General features: G+C 35.7%; 1 protein-coding gene across 1 annotated transcript in view; it reads right to left on the reverse strand.

Moving 5' to 3' along the window:
* PIEZO2 (piezo type mechanosensitive ion channel component 2) overlaps window positions 1-15,714 on the reverse strand; it is a gene marked incomplete at both ends in the record, with an annotated part of 287,728 nt that overhangs the window by 34,926 nt on the left and 237,088 nt on the right. The window contains 8 exons of the mRNA XM_079533880.1: window positions 514-579; window positions 1,520-1,631; window positions 3,983-4,081; window positions 5,515-5,618; window positions 9,413-9,484; window positions 10,291-10,412; window positions 12,778-12,867; window positions 15,086-15,245. Of these exons, the coding sequence (XP_079390006.1) occupies window positions 514-579; window positions 1,520-1,631; window positions 3,983-4,081; window positions 5,515-5,618; window positions 9,413-9,484; window positions 10,291-10,412; window positions 12,778-12,867; window positions 15,086-15,245 (825 nt within the window). The remainder of the gene's footprint in view (window positions 1-513; window positions 580-1,519; window positions 1,632-3,982; window positions 4,082-5,514; window positions 5,619-9,412; window positions 9,485-10,290; window positions 10,413-12,777; window positions 12,868-15,085; window positions 15,246-15,714) is intronic.

Here is a 15,714-nt window from a genome sequence, read left to right on the forward strand (position 1 = left end):
AACTGAATGCCCAGGGAGGTTGTGAAGTCACCATCCATGAAGGTGTTCAAGAAATGTTCAGATGTTTACTGAGGGACAAGATTTAGTGGGAAATGCTGGTGGAGTCTGGACAGTTGGGCAGGATAATCTCAGAGATCTTTTCCAGCCTCGATGACTCTATGATTCTATGATTCTAATGGAATCAGGATTTGAAACTAAGCTTAGGAATAAGATGTCTGTAGTGAAAATGCATCACAAGTGTTCATGTTTGAACCTGCAGGTGCATTTCTTAAAATGTAGAATGAATAAGTGCAGTAATTTATATTCCAGGAGTAAGATCCTATGCTCAAGACTTGTAAATCTGGCAATAGGAAATCTGAAAGCTGTTAGTTCTCCCTATATACATAAGAATGCATTTTGCCAGCTTTTATACTAGCCTGGGATCTTTGCAATGATATCTTTCTGATATACTGCTTACCCCACCACTCACAACTGCACTGTAACAGCAGAGAAAACTTTTTTCTGTCTCCATACCTGGGCCATCAGACTTCTTCTTGACAGGTTCTTCTTCGCTGTCTTCGCAGTCTGCATCAGTACTTCCTTTTGAAAGCAGTGAGTGAAAAAATGAAGGTTATGTCTACTGAAGTTCAGGTGTAGACTCCATGCAAGCTAGAAACTGCTCCTGCTACTAAGTAGAAGTAGCTGTACCTCACTACTGTGAGAGAAAGCAGATTTCCATTCCTTAAGGACTCAGTTTAGAGGACTGCCCTGCCAGCGAAGGTGTTCACAGATGACCACTCCCCTCTTGCAATTTCCCGTATCATTTTCTTACTATGCTACCTGCTGAGCAAAGACTACTTTGCAGAAAAGACACTGCTACACAGTGACCCAGAACTCCAGGTACAGCTTCATTGGCAGCTGTCAAATTGTAAAGCTTTTTGACAGGTGAAGATGACAAATAGAGGAACAATTCATCTGATTCAGCCTGAATGGACCCTCCTCTTCCCATCTCTAAAATCCGATTTTTTCTTCTTTTCTTGTTTAAAGAGGAGCAAATATTGAAGAGATATGAATCCCTTATCAACTGATTTTCTTTCAGAGGCACAAGTGATTTTAAAGTGCTGGTAACTATTAACACCTGCATGTTTTCTTTTTGATACCTGCTGAATTCATTGTGAATTTAGGGGTGCCTGAATATTTGGGCTCTTTACTGTGTCTTACATGGAAATCACACATATCTCTCTCCTGTCCTTTATCTCATCTAAAACATATTGTGTAGAGGAAAAGGATGTAGCTTGACAGGCCTTGTTATGGGCTGGGGCAAGGAGAGCCAGCCAGCCAGCCTAAAGTTACCACATTTCTCCATGAAGAAATGGCTACAGACCAGTAATGGTACATTACAACAGAAGGTCCTTTTCCAATTCCGAGCTAGAGTGGAGAGCATTTGTCCTCTAAAAACAAGCTGTCCTTCACTACCATGAACAACAGGCAGTATAGCTAACACGTGGTTATTCTTTTCAAGACACAGAAATGTACATACCATCCCCATATACTTTACGCCTTCGCTTCTCCTCTTTTTGAAAACTTTTCTTTTCTTTGCGCCTCTGTCGTAGTGCAGTTTTAGGATCAGTAATCCAGGCCTGATAAACAAACTGGAAGGAACAAACACATTTATTTTTTTCCTCATGTTGTGAGAGTAAGCCATAGAATAAGCCATAAGCAGGACTACACAGTTTGAGTAAATGCATTCAGATCTGCAGGGGTAAGCAAATATTTTGAATCCCAAACCAAACACCTCTCCTGTGGATCTGCTGAGTTTTCATGCGCTATTTTTGCTAGCATAAAACCAAATGTGAAAACACTTGTGGGAGAACCAAGTTTCATTAGAACCCACAAAAATTCATGCTCTGAACTGCTGGGAATTAATACCCTGTTGTGTATAAGGGCTCCTTCACCTAAGTCTTTTCATTTTACATGTCCACTTTATCATTTTGCAGACACGATGCAAACTTTATGAGCTTCAATTGACTAACTGAAGCATCAAAAGATGCTGTAGCTTTTTAGTTCAGGTATTTGTGTTTCTACGTTTTTTATACTGTAGGTGTTTTTTTTTTGTTTTTTTGGTTTTTTTTTTCCCTTTCACAGTGTAAAATGAGTAGATTTACTATCTCTGCACAGTCCCAAATCCAGCACTTGAGAATTCCTCAAATTTCCTCCACATTTTAGCAATGGCTCCCTTTCGTGAGTCACAAAAGTTACTCATGAACTCTTGTGCTATTGTTTTTTTCAATTGAAAAATGGAGACAGTGATACTTACATATATCAAGGGAATCTAATGGGGCCAAATCCTGCTCACAGCACTCACTCAGATCAACAGTCTGTTGACCTGTATGATTATATTAATCAATGGAATTGATCCAAAATATTTATTAATGCTCTAGCCATAAAAAAAAAAATATATATAAAATAATATATAATAAATAAAAAATAATAATATAATATAATATATATATATATATATATATATAAAAAGAAGTTACCAAGACCTAACTTGTTGAACAGTTCTGTTCAAGTTGTGAGAGAAGGCTAGAGAAAAAAGCAGTAACACTTTTATATATTTTTTTCCATTCAGTCTAAAATGTGAAGAACAGAAACTGAAATAATTGAACCTTCTCTTCAGACACTTAGGACAGAAATCATTCTTTTGTTCCTGTTACGGTTTTCATTTGAAAGTGAAAAACACCTTTGATTGGCACTGCATTATTTTCTATTTCTACACAACACGGACTGTAACAGAGATAGGAGGCCCACAGGTACATGCATGAGGGTGAAAATAAAGCACAGCAATCAAACAGCTTTATTAATTCACAAGACAAACATGCACACAATGACAGAAACACATGCGTATCTCAGAGAAGCTGGAGCTGCTCCTTACTGGACACAACAGTAAGTGGCTATTTGGATTATTCATGTTTTTAAAATTAGCATATACAAATTACTTTGGTATAATAAAAGCAATTTTTTAAACTGTCAATCTGAATTTTATTGAACATAAAGGGAAAAATACTTTGTTCTTTTTTGTCCATATGCATGATCATGGAGAGGAAATTGTTTTGTTACTGTTGATAAGAAAGTTCTCTTCCAAATCTCTCAAGATCTGTGTATTTATTTTAATATATCTGACTTATTCAAAAAAAGCACCATGTGTGCAAATGCATGGGATCAGAGGCATCAGCTCCTCTTTCCTTCATAATAGGTGCTTGTCAATGAAGCTGATCTGAGAGAATGGTGATCCTTAAGTGAAATAGCAACACATTAATCACTGAAAATTAAACTCTCAACATCTCCAATTGAACAGCTGGCTGAGATGGTGTATGCTACCCACAGTCACAGTATGAATAAAGATATCAGAGATAAAAGGAAGATTTGGAAGAGGGTAGGAGATTAGAATGAAAAAAGGTATTTGTTTAATAAAGGTATTATGAATACATATGTTAAACAGTGGACATTTTAAGAGCTGACTGGGTGCATACAGGTATATTTAGGTTTTTACTGCTGGTCAAAGGCAGGAAATCATACATGTATTCAAGGAGGATGTAAAAATCTCTTTTTATGACCATGAAGCCAGAAAAGTTGTCAGACAATAACTTGGTGCAACACTATGTGTCTTTATAAAAATTTTACCAGCTTTCTGAGATCAGTTACCAGGGTGTCCAAAAGAAGCATGCAACTGGATGTGACCATCTTATACAAGAATATCAGAAGAAATCAAGAATTTGGGTCTGCATTTTCTCTCCAGTGCTGCGCTTAAGGCAAGACAGACTGCTTTTCTTGTCTCTCTATCACTCCAAAAATAAGAAATGTATTGCATTTAGTAGGAATTAAGCTTTACCTTCCATTACTTTTTGTATCATTTATATTAGAGGAAAAATGCAGACAAGGACAGAGGTATATGTTACACCAGGATGGGTCACATAATGAGCACTAACAAAATGTCAAGTACCTTAGCTGCTTTGATTAAATACTGAAGAATAGTTTTTGGTAGTTTAATGACAGACTTTGGCAAGGCTAAAATTGCTGAAGCAAATTTTCCAATAGCTCTCTATAAAGAAGGACAAAGCAAGAGCAATTAGTAGAAAATGAGAAGATATTAATAGAACATATCTATTGCATGATCATATCTAGATTATTTAGAAAGGGTTTAAATCCATTGACTCCACTATAAAAAAAAAGATCACATGTGATGTCTATAATACCTGCATTATCTAACAAATAAAATCTTAAAATTTTCCCTTGAGGTGACTATTGCAAACTATTTACACTAGAAAAAAAAAAAATTAAAAAATTGAAGTAATTCTTCAGCCTGTGCCACAGAATAAGTTCTCTTTGCTAGTATTAACACCACGTGCATTGTGATGGAAAGCATACGAAGCATACATGATCTAATGATGAACAAATTTTCATAAACAAACACAATATGATTTTCCAGACAAACTGTCTCCTGCATGAAGCCACTCATGTTTAACATACTGCATCTTCATGTTTAACATACTGCAGAACTGTTCACTGGTCATGGAGGAAGCTGCCTGCTCTTCCTTGGGCTGGGCTTTTGGTCATGCACCAGCTCTGGAGCAAAGTAAGCTTGTAAATGTGTGGAAAGGCATATCCACAAGAAGTTACTTGTTTCCTTGAGATTTTTAGAGTTGAGAACCAAAACCATTTGCAGTATTTCTGAAATTCTTCAACAGCTCAAATTTCAGTTTTATAAAGATTAAAGCAATCTTATGTACACAAGTGTTCCACTAACTTTCTCAACTAGGTCCTTAATTTAAGCCAGTGTGTTCAATAATCAATGCTGCAAAGATCAAGCAGTCTACTAATAGGAATCCAGTTAGGAAACTTCAGCTATATTTTTATCATTATATCCTTTTACTTAACACAGTCCATCACTTAAAGTGCAACATTAACTAACACTATCCTGTAAAAGAAATGAGAAAAAGTGTTGTGGTTGCTTTTTATATTATAAGGCTCTTTATAACCCAAGGATATATTTTTTCTGGTACATTAGTGTGTCACTAGTGAAAAAAAAAAAAAAACAACAACTAAAATGTTTTTTAAGTATGTGCTTTTTCTTCCATGAGAAGTTGCTTATTTTTGGGTCATTTCTTCATGGAATGACAGCGTCTACTCAAAACTAGAAAATCACTAAAGCATTCTGTGGCAGGAAAGACAGCCTCCTTGCTTGTCTATACAGCAATACAGAAAAATAAAGCTCAGATTCAGAAGCTTTGTTTTTGATTTTTGTTTTCCTCTGGCAGAAGTGAGTGAAGATATGATTTCATTATAGCTGTTGTAGGAAATTGGCAATGCTTAAAACAAGTAAAATTGCATTTTAAATTGGCAAGAAATTTCATTTCCAATACTTTTCAGATGTACTTTATATGTACTAGCTGCTAGAATATATCAGCCTGTATTAGGAGAAACCTAAACTGTTTTTTTCAGCTGCCAGCTACCAAGGAAATTGCTCAAAAGTACCTGAAATGCAGATTTTTTTCGAGGCTCCTCCTCTTCTTTTTTCTCTTCTTCCTCTTCCTCTTCACTGTCCGTCTCAAACAAATAATAATTTCCACTTCTGACCACTAAGTGAAACAAAATATTTTCTTATTTTTCTGAAAAGTTCTATTCTGAAGTGCCCCAAGACCTATCAATAGCCAACTATTAATCAGGATAGCCAACTCATAATCAGGAGAGATGAAAATACAGAAGACATGAATAGGTCTCAGATAAATTATCTGATGTTAGTCTGTGACACTTTGGGGCATGGATGAGAAGTATACAAGAATATAAGGGAAGACTGTGAGAAGAAAACAAGGAAATAGTTTGACGTTTATCAAGTTACAAGGTATATTTTTATGGAGTTTAGTATGAATGAGTTGAGAAGTGAAGGTCATTTGAGGGAGTAAAAAGAGCCCAGCAGATAAATGAATGAATTTATGTAAACAGTACCACTGGACAAAAAATAAAGAAAAGCTCTTTAAAATGCTCAGGCATCCTTCAAACTATGGAATGGTATAAGTCAACACTTTCTTCAGACTTTTAAATTTTGGTGAGTTAATGGAAAACCTTGGTTTGTTTCGAACAGATCACTTGGATTCTATGAACACAAATGAGTTTCAATTTTTTGCCCATGGATTCAGAAAGAACCTGAAACCTTGGTAAAATAAAGATGCAGTGACTAAGCTAGGCCTTATATCCTTGAACAGAAGCAATGTTTTTATTTCTCAGATGGTAACAGGCCTATAAGAATAAATAAGGGAAACAAAAGAAATGAAAAATAAGATAATGAGCAAGAGAAAAATCAAAATCACAGCATTACATTCAGCAGTGAAGACTGGTAAATAACTTCTGCATTTAAGCTGAAATATTTAAAGGAACATTTACTCAGATGAAAAGTCACACAATTTGGGTATACGGAGCAATACATACTTATATTGCAAAGTGTATTTAACCCTCATTACAGACATCTGGAAAACTGACAATGGCTTTAATTCTATTCAATCATACCTTGAATTGCACAGAGATGTGCTGTACATAGGTGGTCATACAAAACAACAGTAGAAACCTCAGAGTGCACACACTGTGAAATTTGCCAGATCTCCATTAGGTTATAATTTCAACATCTAAAATTCCCTCACAGGCAAAATTCTATGCATAATTATGGCTTTGTAACACCCCTGAAAGCCTTGCAGAGGGACAGAGACTTCAGCAGTTCTAATTGTTGAACTGAGGTTAGAAGCCTGGAAATTTCTTGGGTCAAACAAATTAATCATTTTGCCCAGGGCCTTCTAAGAAAGCCTGCTTAAATGCACAGAGGATATAAATGTATTTTAAGAACCAATGGTCTGTAGTTCTCTTCCATAAAAATGTGTCTCACAAGCAGTAACAGAAACTGTCCACACACAAGATCAGCAGGATAAGGTCTGGCATCTAAGAGAAACCTACACCACTGTGCAGCTGTAAACAGCCTCAGAGCAGCACCTGGTCAAAACTGGAAGGCCTTAGCTGGCATAAAACAAATTAGAAAGGATCTCCCTCCAAAATTTTTCAGTTAGAGTATATCTAAGGGTACACCATAATATAGTAATTACACCCCTTTTACAACTTAAGAGGGAGGTATGATTGAATAGCAATAATGCACTCTTGCACACATCAAAGTGGAGTAAGAAGTGTGTCAGTCACCTGCAGGGATTATTACAGTGCCCAAACTGCAATAATAAAATAATTCATGGCTAGACTGGATTCATGGCCCCTCTTCCTACTGCAGAATGAGACTTTCTCATACTGAGAAAAGGTACTTGCAGGCTTTGTGGAATGAGATGGAGGAGGCAGGAGGTGAGTCTTGCAGAAGTCATGTAACATTAGCATCTGTTTGTGCCCAGAGGGAAAGAACTCCCCAGGACAGCTGCAAACTCCATTTTTTTTTCCTCTTGGTCAAACACAACTCTGAATCCCAGGAGAAGCTGAGGACCTCTAAACATGTGGCCTGCTGATCTTTGTCGGGCTCCATATCTGATCCACAAACACTAAGAACTCAGAGAGTTTCACTGAGGAAAGCCTCATACATTTTTCTCATCTTTTCCACTCAGACTCAAATTCATGACTGCATTTTTATTCCTATGAATATCAACTGAGGCATTCTTCTGTAGAATAAACTAAAATAAGTGGTATAAGAATGAAAATAACAATCTAAATAAACATCAGAGCTGGGATAAAAATTTGAGCTTTAGCAACCTCAACAGCATATATACAGCCACAACTCCATTGTGAGAAAAACAGCCACTGGAGAACGCTGCAGGGTTACAGCACAGTGTTTCAAAAGGGTAGATGGGGAATAATAGATGAGAAATATAATTCTATATTGTTTGTGAACTTGCAGACACCTACTGCAAGTGCCATGTTTCAGTGTGGGGGAGTGTGGCACATGGCACGCAATCACTGTATGTAGGATCAGGGTCTGTGATGTTTCCCACAAGGTTTTGCATTATTGCAGTAAATAATTTCAAGGGTGCTCACTGTTGAAATACCAAAACATAAGTTGCCACCTAAATTAAATAATGAGGGTGAAAGAAGTAAAAGCCAAAGTCAATGTCTCTCTCTGAGCAGTTCTTCTTACTACAAAACCAGTGGTGAATAAACATGAGACCATATCCCGTTCCTTCAAAATCACTGTAAGTTGGAATTCTACAGCAAAAACTCACAAACTAGAGTTTTAATCTGTTTTATCATTATTGTTCTTAGTGAAAACTACAGGAAAAGAAGTTTGTTTTCACAAGACTTTTGAAAAGGGATAGGTCTCTCTAAAGTGGCATTGTGCCCTTTAGAAAAATAAAAATAGACATAGTTTATTTGTGACTTGATAGAAATAAGCATCCAATATTCTGTTAAACACTGTTGGCAAATATATATGCTGGAGATATAAACAAATACACAAACATAAATTAAGGAGTCTGTAGATGTGTAAAATTATTACTAGGAGTAACTCTCGATAAAGTAAATGACGAGGCATGATACAGACATTTATATTTAACTCTGGTCAGTGCTATATATCTGAATATTTTTAGAATCTTCAGAACATATTAAGGAGTTTACATTTTATTTCCTTGAACAAAGATCCAATAGGACATCAGATTTGAGATTGTAATCTGCTCAGTTTTCTTCTGTTTCATCCAATGAATGAATATGGATGAACTCTATTATCTACTTGGACTGGGATGGAAATACATTAGAATACCACAGTGGAACAATGATATGAGAATAATAATTTCTTGTGCACAAGGCTGAACGTAGTTCTGCTCTCAAATAAACACAAAAATATGTAAATAACAATATCAGAGATACTCAGCTGAGCTCTGTGTTCCTGATGTGGGAGCAGTCTAGCTGCCTTACTGTGGCATTCGTATTTCTACAGCTGATCACAGTATCACTGAAGGACCATAAAAAAGATCTATGATGTGTGCATATTAAAACAAAATTATGACTTAGAATACATTAGCAAACCTTCACATTTGTATGGTTAAATATATTGTACCTTGCAGCAGGGGAGAATTTAAGACTTTTGAAGCCAAAATTTTTGGCACATACTTTTTATCTGATTTGATATCTTTCTAAAAATGCCCAAAATGTCATAAGCTATGCTTCCAACATAAAAAAAAAAAAAAAAAAAAAAAAAAAAAAAAGTATACATATCAAAATATGGTTAACCTTCCAAATTAAATATTTGGAAGTAGAAATTATTTGCTAAAATAAACAAGACTTCTATCAAGTCACAATCTTAAAATCAGGCATAAAACAAACAGGTCAGGGAATGCCTTCATTCTGGTCAAGGATATAAGGGTTAAATCCACTTATTTGTAAAATGATTGAGAAAACCTACTGGAAGCATGATCAACCCAAGGCCGCCACCACAGCTTTTTTTTGCCCTTGGCTTTCTCTTTGTCTGCTTCTCCTAAAATGAAATATGTCCAAACATTAATTTTACAAAATGAGAAACGTTCATTATATTGATAAATCATTTTTCATTTCTCTCAAAAGAGCAAAATTTCATGAGCACATCAGATGTCAGAGTACTGAATGCATTCGGTATAGAAGTCATTTAGAAGCATGACCACCCAGCACAAATACTTTAGGTTTTGCAGCAGTTTGAACAGAAATCTATGCTAAAACAGCTTAAAAGTTCAGTTTTGCATTTTAAAACATACAGTCACTCTTCACTGTAATAACAGTGAACAATAACTTCTCTTAAATCCCTCTAAATTTCAGGCGCCAAAATTTTAGATCCAGTAAACGTTGATCCTAAGTCAGTGCTGGAAATGTGGCGCTAGACAGATATCACTTATCCATTCCCACATTTAACAGCATTTAAAAAACATACAAATATTTCAGCAACTGAAAAAAAGCCTCACAACATCCAAAAAACCAAGCTAGAAAAATGTGAATTCCACCTATTTGTAGCTTTGTAGTTTATGCACAATAATTTTGCTCAAAACAAATCTCTGCTGCTATTCAGCTCTTTGCCAACAACCTGAAGTTAACCAAAAGTAACCTCCAAGCAAACTGTTTTCTCTAAGTCTTCTTGCAATATAATATCTCAGATTTTTTTGGCTGAATTAAGCTTCAAAATGTTACTGAACAATCAACCTTGTTCCACGATGAACAATCTGAAGAATGATTTCTCACTTGCCCAACATTTCTATTGTCTATTAGGTCCTTAGCGCTCAACTGCAGTTATGGTATGACAATGGCTAATGGTACCTTCATCATCTTCTTCTGAAACCTTCCGAATTTCAGGCCCTTCTGTGGAATCCTGTGTCATGCTTAGCATCCTCTCTTTACCCTTTTTATATTTTTGCTGCCTGGCTTTGATGCGATCCATTCTAGCAAAAGGAAGAACTTTATTATATTCTGGTCTTCACCCCTTTCAACACACTCTGAAAAAGAGCTGTTTAAATTCATTCATACACACATGAACAATTCAACTAGAAGGGTCCATTACATACTGTCACTAATCTTGCCTTTAAAAACAGGGAGATAAATGGCTCTGAAGGGGCTGGCTGCAAGGGCCAAGCCTGGAGGTTCACCCACTGGCAGAACTTCAGTCAGAAGTGAGTTGCCTGCTAACACATGATGGTTTTACCTACTCTCCTTCAACTTTCTTTCAGTTATTGGAAAATGAAAGAATTGCTGCCAAAGCTACAATACAGCAAATAAAGTTCTGAGAGAAAAAGGACTTCTGTGTAATGCAGTGGTTTTCCTGAAACTTGCCACTCAGTCAGGAATGGTGCTGTTCCTGCACTACCCGTGCTACATCCATCTTCACCAGTAATACTCTCATGTGTCCTACAGATCGGCAACCACAAGAGACTTAAACTGGTTCAGTTGTGTTCAGATGCAGGCAGACCTCTAATTTTCCTTCTTGCAACTCTGTAAACAGCATAATCTGGTCCTTTAGGTCTTTTGTCGCATTTTAAAAAGCAGTACTAAGAAAAATGAAATCAACGATAACAAATAATTGCAACACAATTTGGACTAGAAACAAATCATTATTTTTAATAAAAATATCTGAGTGCATATTGATTATTAATCTGTCTATATGTTAAAGAAAAACCACTGACTGAAGAGTGGGCACTACTGAATGAATTTAAACAGGCATCTTCTATTGTTGAAAATACTGCAAATATGAACTAGCAATTTTTACAGAAATATAAATTAGCTTTGGAGATGTAAGCAGTACTATCTCCTTGATCTTAAACTGTGTAGAATTAACTGAAAAGAATGATTCCTGAGAAAGGCACATGTCTCCAACTACGAAAAGGTTGATTCAAGCACACCACAGTATCAGTAACAGCCCAGTACATCTGGTGGGAAATCCCAAGTGAACCAGCAGGGAGCATGGACCTGCAGCCTTCTGGTGTTTCAGCCATGAAATAGAAGGAGGTTTTGACATTTGGTTAGGAAACAGATATGGCTTTTCGTGCATGGTGATGGAAGGACTTTGATAGCTTTTTGCAGTTACTAAACAAGAATGTTGGCTGGATACAACAAAAAAGTAGACAGCATAAAGAGAAGTAATCTCCAGGACAGTTAAACTGAAGGAAAATATTGTCTTTGAAAGTAAAATATATATTTATGTAAATTTTAACCAAACACAAGCTAAACTGAATAAACAGGTATGCAACAACTTTTACTAGGAATTCCAATATACAGAATGAAATCCTAATAATGCTTAAGTCAATGAGAATATTGTATTCATTACAGCAGAGCCAGGATATTGCTCATTTGACTTTCAAATATAGATTTCCTAATTCAGCACTTTGCTGTTCAGATTTCTGCTTTTTTTCTAATCCAGCTACTATGTTTTAGCCTCCATGTTTTAACTATCTACACTTGCACCTTCAAGTGAGATGGCATTAATGTGGCACTTCTTATTAATAATGCACCTACCATTATTAATAATGTGCCTTTTCATGAGTTTCACAGTGGAAATAGCATTTCACTGCCTTCTATCCTACTTTCATGAGAGAGAGGGAGAGAGCAACCAAGAGAACAGCAGGGTATTTAGTAGAAGGGAAGAAAGGTAGAAAGAGGAAAAAAAGATTTTTTTTTCACATTTCCTCACATCACATGCTTTCACGCCACACAAAACAGGACAACCCAAAACTACAGAGTGAGCTGGACCTCTAGAAGAAAGCAAAACATAGTGTATGTGATAACATAAAATATCTCTTAAGCGTGGTCACATAGCTATAGTACTCAACTATGGAACAGTTAGACGATGATCTTGTTAACCTGTCATCAATAAATTTCTAAGATTCTTCTAATCTTCAGAATGAGTAAGGATGTTCACATCTTCTCTTTATTTTTACAAAATAACTGTTTACATTTCAAAATTCTGTTTCCATTTCAGTAGGCACATCAGAACATTTCATGCTAATTTTTTATGTCAACCTTGCAACCCCTTGTCCTAGAATTGCAACTCTATTTTTAAATGAAAATTAAGCCTACTCAATATGTTGTATTTCTAGAAAAGATGATTCTGAAACTGAGTAGCACTGAAAAGCCTAATATCTCTGAATACCCAGAGCAACCGTTCTTTACTTGCAAAATCATAATTCAAAAACCTACTAATCATTTCTATAAAATAAGGTGCTAGATAAATGCCAACAATCAGTGAAAACATAAAAACATATACATGTGCATATATATATACACATGTATAATTATATATATGTAAATACATACTGTCTTTTCAGTTGATCCATTGATTTTTTTTCCTCTTCAATTCTTGCCTTTACTGCCTTAACAATTGTAGCCTGGAAAAGCTCAGCACCCCTACAGCAGAAATGGAAAGAAAGGAAAAGAGAGGAAAGATTAAATGTTTCCAAGTTTTCTTTATGACAGCTAATCACTTCATTTGCTGGAAAGAGATAATCAATGAATCTAGAATATTAATTCCTTTACAGTCAATTATTTCAACAGCTGGGTCAAACACTGTGATCCCAAGTTGGCCTAAAAGTTTTAAGAACTCCTGTAGCTATTGATGGGTGACTTGAGTTTCCAGTCCCAAAGAATGCAGAACACGGACAAGTTCAGGGCTGAGTTAGGACCTCTTGCTCACTTCCAGGAGTTGTAATCTTCACTGTAATCATCTTGTCCTTCTGCTCATAGCGCCAAGAAGTTATGAGTTAAACCCAGCTCAGGACTTCATCCAGAACCATAATGAACATAGCCTCAGCTGCACTTTAACCCTCTGAATGTTACAGCACTTTCTATCTGTTGACAAACCCTTCAGCAGATTTCTGGTGTGCCAAAATCGTATGACTTTTAATTCCATTTCCTTAGAAATGCAACTGACTCAGTGACTTGGATATCCAGAACATGAGTCTCTACTCTTCCCTCATTCTTTATTCACTCAAGAGCTCTCAAAAAGTCTTGAAGAGTCTCAAAGACTTTCTCAGAGAAGTAGAATAGATTTAAAGCCTTCTCTCTCTTTTTTATTTCTGTAAAGAAATCAATAAGTACATCTCTAGATTCAGAAGATTACTTCTAACTAATTTTTCAACCATCTTTTCTGAGAGATTTTTGGTTCTTCCATGTAAGGAGTTTTTATTTCACAATTAACTTTTACTAGAAGACAGGTTCAGGCTATACTGTCTGGATCCAAATATGACCTTCTTCATAGTCCAAATAAATTAAAAGCTTGGATTTTAGCAATGCAAACAGCCAGCTAAAAAAAGTTAATAAGATTGCTGTATTTATATAACCCTTCTTCCTGTAGCATCTTAGTAGTTCCTGGTCAGTAACACATTTATCTTTACAGAGCTTCTGTCGTAGGCCACTATTGTCTATCCTTTTGCTGATGGATAGGTTCAGCATCTCACCAAGAGACACAAAGCTGGAAGTAGAAACCAAACGTGTCTTTTTTTCAAATTCCAGTGCCATTTAGATTAGTCTATTCTTCCTTCTTGATACAAACTCTCCAATTTAGAAGGTATTTTGATGTTCATGATATTGCTTTGTTCTATGTTCACTGTGAAGACAGCATAGGGGAAAAAAAAAGAAAAGAAAAAAACAATATCCAGTACTCTTTGGCATTATCACTGAAATTCACCCCAAAGCAAAGGTCTGAGAGAGGCAGCAGGGGACTCAGGTATACATCTTTAGGTAGTCCCATTTGCAGCAGAGAATTTGGTCAGCACATGTAGCTAAAAATGTCTCCTTTTTTAAGAAATTCCAGGAGAGGAAAGGAAACGAAGATTTAAAAAAATAGCTCTTTTTAGGACATGCAAGTCAAATTTGCCCTCAAATGTGTACAGAAATCAATCAGTTTTTTTTTAGGGGAGGAAAGAAATACCATAATACACTTAATCCAAAATTAACAAAAGTAATCCTTCAGAAATCTTACTGAAATTACAAACAGTTTCATTTTCATCTGCCTTCTTATTATAAAACAAAAACAAAAAGACAAAACAAAACAAACAAACAAGAACAGGAGAATGGCTGCGGTAGTGACAGCTGTGAACGGATGATAGTAAAAAACTATAAGTAACAGAACCAAAATGACACTTCTTAGCCACATCATAGTTGGATTTCAGTGATGCAACACTTCGTGTCTTCCTCAGTCAGATACAATTACTTCTCTGCATTTTTCCCAATCATTTTGGGACATTTTTTGGAGATGTGATTTCTACAGCCCATTTTCTCAGACTCTGATCTCAGAATGTTTTCTTTCCAAGACTTAGAACATTTGTTGACATCTGCTCCTATACATACCGATTTGAGAGGCTGCTGCAACACACATCGACTTCCACAGCTTTTAATTAAAGCTATGAAAGCATCAGATACTGCTTGGTGAATTTAATTTCTATCAGATTCTTAATTGTTTTCTCATGCGCTGTGTCAGAGTTCGAGTTGCAATTATTAATTTAGCATGGATTGTTTAAATCAATGTTAACTACCAGAACTCCATTGATGCTATCTATCATAAACAGTAGGGCTTTTTTGAGTAGTCAAGCTGTTTATATATTTATTTACTTTAACTTAATGTTACCTTGATGCCAGGATCTGGGAAGCTTTTATATCTGCAACCACATGAAGGAAGTAATAACTCATGAAGACTCTTCTTTGCAGCAGCAGAAAAGCAAAACATATACTGTCCCAGATGATTCCTGCTTCTCCACTAGGTAGTTTACAGTCTGCGTTGTTGGTTGCTGGAAAAAATAAACCATCAGTGTAAGAACTGTTGTAATAAGCCTTTTTTATAATGCTTAATCATTTAAATCATGCCATGAAAATGGTTTTCAATAAAGCTTTTAAATTGAATTGAATTGAGGTCCTTTCACTTCATTTTTCTTCAGAAAGCTGACATGCATTTCTGTCTGATGTATGCTGTAGATTCTTTTAAAGTGGACTGGAAACATTCCAACGATGTGCTATGACATGAAAACTGGGTATTCACCAAAAGTGAAGAATTTAGAAACAAATTCACTCTGTCTTAGTAAGTACTTGGGAAAAAAATAAAGTTTTTTTGGTTAGATTGAAATATTTGATTTCAGCACTTTTTAGAATGGCACGTTTTACGTTGGTTTTTTTTTCATTTCAAAATGACTTTTTGTCTCATTTTTCAATTAAGAACAATATCAATATGATAATGAAATGGTTTTTTTTAAGTCAAAATCA

The sequence above is a fragment of the Tetrao urogallus genome, assembly GCF_951394365.1.
Source record: "Tetrao urogallus genome assembly, chromosome: 3".
NCBI classification, from domain to species: Eukaryota; Metazoa; Chordata; class Aves; order Galliformes; family Phasianidae; genus Tetrao; species Tetrao urogallus.